The following is a 9,853-nucleotide window of genomic DNA, read 5'->3' on the forward strand; positions in this document are numbered from 1 at the left end:
AATTCTTGGTCTCACTCGACTAAAAACTGCATTGTTTTTCGAGACAGGATCCAAGAACAGATTCGGAAAGGAAGTTTGAAGTTCTCAGCTAAAACAGAAAAAGCCATGGGAATTGACAGTGATCCCTTTCCAGAAGTTGGAGAGGCAGCAGCCAATGTCATTACATCAGATTTCCAGAACTTGTCCTTGACAGAATTGGAGGAAGTCAATGTGCAGATGCATGTTGCTAATCAAACCAACGTCAAGAAGAATACTAGAAGACTACCAGTTATTGAACAAGGTTCCTCACACCAGATGGAATGTTCTGATGAAGAGTCACTGGATGATGATTCTTTAGAAGCAGCAGTGATGCAGAGAATGTGCCCCAGGTGCAGACTCAGTTACAAGTGGTTGAAGGGGCTTCCAACTGATGGGAAGCAATACTACAGGGATGTTCAGAGACGTCCTAAATCAACCAATGCTTACAACAAAAGGCCGTATCCGGCTAGTGATAGGCAGAGACCACCAGTGGTTGAGCCTGTGGTAAACAGAATGCATGACAAAGGCAAGGAACTCTTGCATGAATCCAGACCACATAACTATTATAGAATGCAGAGTAGCCATTCTGAAAGAAAGCTGGAGAGGAGTTCAGTCCATGGAATTAAAGCCAGAGATTGGCTCCCTAGATCAGTTTCACGCAGGACAGAAAATGGTCACCCTTATCGAAGGTCTGAACCAGATTCAAAACATGAGGACAAAACCAAGCACTTACCTTCACGGCCAGTTTCGAAGATGGCTTCGAAGGTGGAAAAAGGCAGGTCAGCTTCTGAATCAGTAAGCTCATGGGTACCTGGGGTCCCGGATTGGTTTGTAATGCAAAACAAACCTAGGGAGGTACGGGCTTATGGAGATACTGTAAACCAAGGCAGGATGATCAAGCCTCCTATGGTGGCTCCGAACAACTGGGTACTGCTTAAACACCCAAAGACGAGGGAACCCGACATGATCCCAGTCATCTCAAGATCACAGAGGAGAAAAATTCAGCGCAGGTACACCCAGTACCAAAAGGATCTGAAGGAAGGTGGAGAAAATTCTTCATCAGTCAAAACGGAAGGGAGGAAGAACCTAAAATCAGACCATGCTCCAAAGCCAGTTCCACAGAGCACAGTGGTCTGCAGCCGAGAACAGTTGGCCAAGGTTCATTCTGAACTGAAAACCAGAGAAAAGGCCAGTTTGGTAGGGTTGGAGAAAGCTCTGATGGAAACAGATAGTGAGACTGAAGAAGAGATTAGCGTGAGTCAGAAGAAAGAAGTTGTGGAGGAAGAGATGTTTGAAGCCTTCATGGCTGAGCAAACGTTTCTGACTAAAGAGCCAGTTGAAAAAAATCCTTCGAAGGGATCAGTTAGTGATGAAATACCAGAATGCATCATGCAGGATGTTTCTGAGGGAGTCAACCAAAGTAACCAAGAGGGGAAACAAGTACAGCCAGCCATCCAGTTTGGCTCGTTTCCCCCAGTATCAGTAAACATGGTGCACATATTGCCACAAGAATTTCAAGCTGGAGATGAGAATCAAGAGGGGCAGGAAGTTGACCCAGTTCAGATCTCCAGTGAAGATTCACAAGCAAGTATGGTGCAAGATAACTTCGAAATGGTCATCCCGATGGAAGATGGATATGAGAGTGAAGAGGTGGTAAGCATCAATCTATCATATCCATTTGAGTACCCCTCGGATTCGATGACACAGCACGTCAGGCCCTTGTACATCAAAGCTTTCTTTGATGGGGTACAGCTGAACCGAGTCCTAGTAGACAATGGGGCAGCAGTGAACCTACTCCCGAAATCTTCTTTGAAGAAACTAGGGAAAAAGAATCCCAGGTTGATACCAACCAGCACAACCATTGCTGGATTTGCTGGAGATAAACAAATGGCTCAGGGGATTCTACCCATTAATTTAAGTGTGGGAACCAGGGATTGTATGACAGCATTTTTCGTAATCGACAGTAATGCTAAATACAATGCTTTGCTTGGAAGGGACTGGATCCACACTAACAAGTGTGTGCCTTCTTCTTTACATCAGAAAATCATGATGGCCTTGGGCAATGGAGAGACAGAGGAGATCGACGCAGATCCTCAACCCTTCATAGCCTGTGCAGACTTTGCGGAGGCTAAATTGTATATTGAGGGAGTGACACCTCTCAGTATACTGATGAAAGATGACAATTCAGCCGAAGTGACGGCTGATGAAGAGGTGACACACCTGAAGCACTTAGTCCAAAAGAGTGCTGGTGAAGAGGTTGTCCTTAGAGATGACAATGATGCCTGGTTATAGGCAAAGAGAGGAATCACCAGAAGCCAAGTCCTTGGCTTTGATCAAGTTTTCAGCATTGGACATAAAAGCAATAGTCCAGAAAGTTCAGGAGCAAGAGAGAGAGGCCATGATAATTGGCTGCAAACAGCAGCAGCAACAGGCTAGAGTCTTGACTCTTGGTAAGTACTGTGCCTTGGACATTGAAACAAAAGTCCAAGAAATACAGGAAGAGGAAGCCTTGTGGACAGATTTTGTCTATGAGGAGGAGGGCAGAGATATTGAACTGAAGAACTTAGGGGCAGAACCAAGCTCGAAGATCACTTCAAAGGCAGCAGAAACTAGAGGGAGTTCTCATGCACAAGATCCTTTAGAAGAAGTAAATCTAGGGGAAGGTTCTGTACAACAGCCCACTTATGTAAGTGCTTGTTTGAATGCTCTGGACAGAAACCAGCTTTTGGTTGTTCTGAAGAAATACAAAGATTGCTTTGCATGGTCTTATAATGAACTACCAGGATTGGACAGGTCATTAGTGGAACATAGGCTCCCTATGAAGCCTAATTTCAGGCCCTATAAGCAGAAACCAAGAAGGATGAGTCCAGAAGTAATTCAGAAGGTCAAGGAAGAGATCCTTAGACTCCTCAAGGCAGGTTTTATTAGAACAGCCAGGTATGTTGAGTGGCTATCTAATATTGTGCCTGTAGTCAAGAAGAATGGCAAAATGAGGGTATGTATCGATTTCAGAAATTTAAATCTAGCAACTCCCAAAGATGAGTACCCTATGCCTATAGTGGACTTGCTGGTAGATAGTTCAGCAGGTCACCAAGTCTTGTCAATGATGGATGGGCATTCCGGCTACAACCAAATATGCATTGCAGAGGAAGATATCCACAAGACAGCGTTCAGATGTCCTGGGAATATTGGCACCTTTGAGTGGGTTAAAATGCCATTTGGTCTAAAGAATGCTGGAGCTACATACCAAAGAGCCATGAACACTATCTTTCATGATCTTATTGGAGGATATCTGGAATGTTATATTGATGATATTGTAGTTAAATCCCAATCCATGAAAGAGCACCTGTTTCACTTAGAAGCAGCTTTTGAAAGGATGAGGAAGTTCAAGTTAAAGCTCAATCCTCTTAAATGTGCTTTTGGGGTATCATCTGGAAATTTCTTGGGCTATGTTGTTCACAAGAAAGGAATACAGATTGATCAGAATAAAGCCAAAGCAATCATCGAAGCCAAACCCCCATCAAGTAAGAAAGAATTACAAAGGTTCCTTGGGCAGGTTAACTTTCTTCGAAGGTTCATTTCTAACACTGCAGGGAAAACTAAAATATTTTCTTCCTTGTTAAGGCTGAAAGATGAAGAGGAATTTGTGTGGACAGCAGAGCATCAGATTGCTTTCGAAGGTATCAAGGCCTACTTGGCTAAACCTCCAGTGCTGATGCCACCAAAGGGGAACAAGCCCTGGAAGTTATACATAGCTGCAGCAGAGGATTCATTGGGAGCTTTCTTAGCCCAAGATAATGAAGAAGGCAAGGAGCAAGCTATTTATTACCTTAGTAGGTTTTTAAGTTCGTGTGAATGTAAATACTCAGCTGTTGAAAAGCTGTGTCTTGCTTTGTATTTTGCTGCAATAAAATTAAGATATTATCTTTTGCCTACAACTGTCTTGGTAATTGCAACCACAGATTTGGTTAAATATATGTTATCTAGACCAATGTTGAGGGGAAGAATTGGCAAATGGATACTTGCCTTATCAGAATTCCATCTAGAATATGTCCCTCAAAGGGCAGTAAAAGGGCAGGTTTTAGCCAATTTCTTGGCAGACCATCCATCTCAAACTGAGAACCAGGAGATCATGGAACTTGGTATGACCAGTGTTGAGCCATGGCAAATGTGGTTCGATGGGTCGAAAGCAAATGGGTTAATTGGAATTGGTATCGTAATCAAGTCTCCACAGGGGACAGAAACTACCCATGGTTTTAGAGTGGATGAAGCTACCTGTTCCAATAACCAGGCTGAATATGAAGCCTTAATTGTGGGACTAGAGATTCTTATTGGATTACAAGTACATGCAGTTGACATATTTGGGGATTCTCAATTGGTGATTAACCAAGTGAAAGGAATTTTCAAGTGTCAAAGCATAAGTATCTTGCCATATTATGTTGTTGCATTACATTTGCTTTCTCAGTTTCAAATAGCAAATGTAACCCATGTTCCAAGATTCTTGAACAATAGAGCCAATGATGTGGCTCAAAAGGCTTCGAACTTCAAGAGAAGGGATAATACCCAAAGGGACATAAGCCAAACAACATATCAGAGATTAATTCAACCTTTGAATAAAAGGAATGTGATCTTGGAAGTCAATCATAATGACTTACAAGAACAAGATTGGAGGCATCCAATAATGCAGTACTTGGTTGGTCCATCTTCGAAGGCCAGTAGAAAAGTTAAATTGCAGTCTATGCAATATATGATATATGGTAATGCTCTCTACAAAAGGGGGGGAGATGGCTTATTGTTGGAATGTCTAGGCCCAAAAGAAGCATTAACAGCCATGGCTGAGGTTCATGAAGGCATCTGTGGTGCTCATCAACCTGGTGTAAAAATGAGATGGTTGCTTCGAAGGCATTCCTATTATTGGCCAACCATTCTTAAAGACTGCATAGAATATGCAAAGGGGTGTCAGGCATGTCAAAAGCATGGCACAATAAGGCACGTGCCCATAACTGACCTACATGCAGTAGTAAAGCCTTGGCCATTCAGAGGGTGGGCCATGGATATGATGGGAAAAATACACCCACCTTCTTCGAAACATCATTGTTTCATTCTAGTGGCCACTGACTACTTCACTAAATGGGTCGAAGCTAAGCCATACAAGGCTGTAGACCAAACAGAGGTTATTGGTTTTATTAAAGATTTGATCCATAGATTTGGAATCCCGCAAACCATAACAGTTGATAATGGAACTGTGTTTGATGGGAAGATGGTGAAGGCTTTTGCGGCAGAATTTGGAATTAGCCTTGTTAATTCCACACCCTATTATGCACAAGCTAATGGTCAAGCTGAGTCATCCAATAAGTCCTTGAAAAAAGGAATACAAAAGGTTGTGGATGACAATCCCAGGGATTGGCATAACCTATTGTTGGATGTTCTGTGGGCATATAGAACCTCACCGAGGTCAAGCACAGGGGTCACTCCTTATGCCTTGGTGTATGGACATGACGCAGTCTTACCAGTAGAGATTAATGTCAAATCTTTGAGAGTAAGATGTCAAGATCAATTGAATCCTGAACAATACCATCAAAGTATGTGCTTAGAATTAGAAGGCATAGATGAAGCCAGAATTTTGGCATTAAATAGCATTCTTTTCCAAAAGAAGAAAGCAGCCGAGAATTATAATAAGAAAGTCAAACACATTGGCTTTGATGAAGGTGATTTGGTATGGAAGACAATACTCCCAATTGGGATTAAAAGCCATAAGTTTGGCAAATGGTCACCTAATTGGGAAGGTCCATATCAAATTCATAGGGTTCTGCCTTTCGGAGCATACCATTTAAGAAATTTGAATGGTTATGTACATCCCAAAAAGATTAATGGCAGATATCTAAAACCTTATTTTCCAACCGTTTGGGAGACACAAGGGATAGAGTAAACACCATATGCAAAAACACAAAGCTTGTTCAAATTATATTCAAAATAGTGTGCTTTCATAAAGAATCAAGTACATTATGCCACAAGTTGGCCCAAAAATCATTACAATGCTTTAATTGTTTTTGTACAATAGCTTTCCTATTACTAAGGGAAGGAAATAATTGAATAGCTGCAGCCATGTTTTCTTTTCGATCAGCCAGTCCTTGATTGGTGATGTGCAATTTCTTATCAGTTCGAACCAAGGCTTGGTTTACTGCAGCTAACTCCTCTTCGAGCTGAGCTTTCTTCTCCAGAAGTTGGACTCGAAAGTGGGAGGCAGAAGAGTGTTGTTCTTTCAGAGTTGATACTTCAGTATGCACCTGAGAAACAAAACTCTGGTCCTTAACCAGCTTATCATCCGCAGCTTTAGCAGCATGGCAAATGTTGAGATAGAAATCAATAGTAGCTGCAGCCTGAGATAGATGACTTGAAACACTCATGGCAGACTGCTCAGCAATGTTACAGCATTGAAGGAACCCGTTCCTGATGATAGGCCTTTGTAGAGCCTCGAAGGGGATCCTCGAAAAGGAAGTCAACAGTTGCAAGCATGTGTCTAAATCTACTAAAGGTACAAAAGGCTTGTTGCTGGAGGAAGGAGAACTCTCGAAGATTTCCAAAAGGGAGTTAGCCAAGGCTAATGGCTCAGCTTCAGTAGTAGAAGTAGGAAAGGTAGAAGGAATGTCAAAAAGACTAGCTAGTCTTTCTTCAAAAATGTCTACCTCATCCCTTGACATGAAGGGCATAGAGAGTGTTGTGGTGGAAGACACAAAGGGCTGCATAGGGATGGGAGAAACAGATGGAGCATCTTTGGCAGCCTCTATGGTCTTGGCCACTAGCAAATCAAGTGAGGAAGGGCTGGAAGTAGGCATTGGTGATGAGTCATGAATTGGAAAATTATCGGCATCCCCTGAAGGAGAATCAACTGCCATGCGAGATGAAGTAGCAGTAGGAGGAAGAGTGAGGATCGAAGAAACAAACTGAGGCAGATCAAGAGTCAAGAAAGGGAGGTATGGCTCTAAGCCAAGGAAAAGAGATGCAGGGATACTCGGCCTCGGTAAAGACGTATCGAATATAGGCTTAGGAAGTGGGAGTGTGATTTGAATGGTTTTCACGCGTTGCATCTGATCAACTTCGACTGAAATTGGGGAAGTTTCCGTTGGGAAGATTAATGCAGTGGTCGTTGCTGTAAAAAGAAGAAAATGTGAGGTAATGTCAAGTCTTAGTCTTGAAAAGTCGACAAGAAAAGAATAAAGGCATGCAGAAACTTACTTGTCCCAAGGAATTGTTGCTGCTGCCTCTCCTCAGCTCTTTCAAGAACAACTATGGCTTTGGGATATTCTTGTTCTACAACCTCATGGATGGGATCTTCAAACGAGCTGGTAGCTAGAACAGTGATCTTCCTCCTCTTTTCTATTACTTGAGCAATTGTCTCGGAATCAGAATCTTCGGTAAAATCGGAAGGAGAAACGGTAATTTTTCTTCTCCTTTTCCTTTGAGTTGGAATCATTCGCTCCTCCATTGTCTTCTCGACCTTTTTAGGTTGGGGTCCAGACTCTTCAAAAGTGAGCTTCTCCTCTTCTTCCCTAGCGGCTATCCCCTCTTGAGCCAATTGAGGGTCTCTTTTGTTTCTTTTCAAGGGAGACTCCTGTTCTTGATCATTTTCTTCTTCCTCCATCTCTGGAAGTTCAGTTTTTTCCCTTTCTAGCTCAAAGAGTCTCTTCTTCTTTTGTTGTTGACCACCTTCATAAAAGAAGGATTAGAGATAAGATAGCAAGCATTATATGAAGAGGTTAGAGAAAAGGAGAAAGGGGTACATACTTCGAGTGACTCTGGGAGGAATTGAAGCAGCAGAAGTAAACTGAGTTGTAGCAGTTACTGTAATTGGAATAGTGGAAGAAATGACAGCCTCAGCTTCTTTGGGCTTGGGCACATCCAGCACCTCCAATAGGTTTTGAGAGGAGATGGCCAAATAAACTTCCATGTTGCTCACCCACCAATTTTGATATCTCTTCAATTCAGTACCATGAGGGGAGAAAGGGATGAACTCAAAACTGGCCAAATCATCCATAAACTTGAAGGTTGCCTCTTCTAATCTCGATTTTCGAACCTTCAAATCCCTCTTAGTAAGACTCAGATTGGTGTTGCTGCAAAGAGGTATTGGAACTCCTTGTGTGAGGCCAAATTGTCTAGCAAATTGAGCAGGACAATAAGGCTCAGCTATGCATTTATAGGCTCTGGGGTTGGTGGTCCCAATAAACAGTTCCCTAGGGATCAGTAGGGAAGCCCACATATCTTTATGAATAGGCAAAGCACAGAGCCTATCACTAAGGAAGTGATTTAACCAGGTTGGACCTATGCTAGCTTCGAAGGGACGGAAACGATGATCAGGAAGAGCAGCTGGTAGTTGATGAAAGAAGGAGAAATAAAAGGCAAAAGTAGCTGGATAAAGTGAAGCATTGGCCAGTTTTATGCCATGAGTGAGGGAGTGTAGCCCAGAAAATTTAAGACATTTGGATTGTAGTTCAGAAAAATAGGCAAAGAGCCAAAGCTGAAGAATCCAAAATGGTCCCCCTTGATTGGCATCTAGGGGTTTCTCACAAAAGAGGGAACAAACTCTATATACATGACCCAGAATGTATGGGGCTAAGGCTATTCTTTTCTGCAAAACCAAGGCTTTGGCAAGAGGAGCAAATTCGAGCATGATTCTTTGGGAGGAGGTGCAGAAAAGAAATTTGCAAAGCCAATATAATAAAAAGGAAAAGAATTCCCTATCAGTTACTGGACCCATTCTTTTGTTCTCGACTCTAACAAAATCACTGTAAGATACATTAAGAGAGGGGAGGGAGAAAGGGACTACTAAGTCAGGAAAATCTGGTGTGATGGGGGTACCAATGGGGGATACTCCTAATAGGTGGCAAATATCAAGAACAGTGGGAGCCATCATCCCACACCTAAACAGAAAGAAATTGAAAATAGGGTTCCAGAAACATAAAGCAGCGGGGATTAGAAAAGGGTCTTCTGGGATAGTTACCCTAGATAGTCGAAGAGCATCAAGAAGGCAGAGTTCTTGAAGGTCCAATGTCCTAGCAGGGACAACTCGGTCGTACCATTCTTGCCACTCTGGTCTCATCGTGGGCCAGCATCGGTGAGGACGATTGACTTTCCAGCCTTGCCAGTCGAGACCACCTTCATACAGAAGGCATTGATTCTCCAAGCGAGGATATAGGGCGGGAAGCTCGGAAGGGATCTCCTTGAAAATAGGTCCTAGCACGTACTCTCGCTGCACATGGCGACGAGGGATAAAGAAACGCCCATCGATAGCACTTTTCTCATCACCCTTGTATTTCTCACATTCAGCATCAATAAGCCGCTTCAAAGCCACAGATGAGCTTACGCGCTCTATGGTCGGAACTTTTGATGGGGAAGAAGCCATTGATCGTGGGGTTTTCGGAAAATATAGAAGGGAGTAGAGAGAAATGGAAATCCAAAGGGGATTTGAATGTGTAAGCAATTCCGGGGCACAGAGTGAAAAGGTTTTAAATAACTTTTGTGTGCGGGGATACATCTCGTAAGTCATTAAGTACTAAAACGTGCGAAAACAAGGAATCTCTTTCAACATCGATAATTTCTGGAGGGAAAAGCACATTGATGCCAGCTTCGAAGCCACATTTTGGCGCTAAAATTTCAAACAAAAACGGCTTCGAAATGCAGGAGCCGACTTCGAAGCATACTGCATGCTTAAAAATGTCTGAATATTCAAAGTATTGGTCTACTTCAAAAAATCTAAAGACCTGTTCGAAGTGATAACATTCGAAGCAAGCCCTAGAACTCTTTAAGGAAAAAAGGGCATTGTTCGGAACATCCAAAC

General features: G+C 42.6%; 1 protein-coding gene across 1 annotated transcript; it reads right to left on the bottom strand.

Moving 5' to 3' along the window:
- Positions 1-268: 268 nt before the first annotated feature.
- On the bottom strand, positions 269-9,422 carry LOC145823763 (uncharacterized). Its single transcript, XM_082923280.1, has 4 exons — positions 7,804-9,422; positions 7,255-7,725; positions 6,558-7,168; positions 269-331 (listed from the first exon to the last, which is right to left on the bottom strand). Exons 1-4 carry the CDS (start codon positions 9,416-9,418, stop codon positions 269-271), a joined length of 2,760 nt encoding a protein of 919 aa, XP_082779406.1. The 5' UTR covers positions 9,419-9,422.
- Between the last annotated feature and the right edge of the window lie 431 nt (positions 9,423-9,853).

Source organism: Camellia sinensis, chromosome 4, assembly GCF_055761805.1.
Source record: "Camellia sinensis isolate YWXY chromosome 4, ASM5576180v1, whole genome shotgun sequence".
Taxonomy (NCBI): domain Eukaryota; kingdom Viridiplantae; phylum Streptophyta; class Magnoliopsida; order Ericales; family Theaceae; genus Camellia; species Camellia sinensis.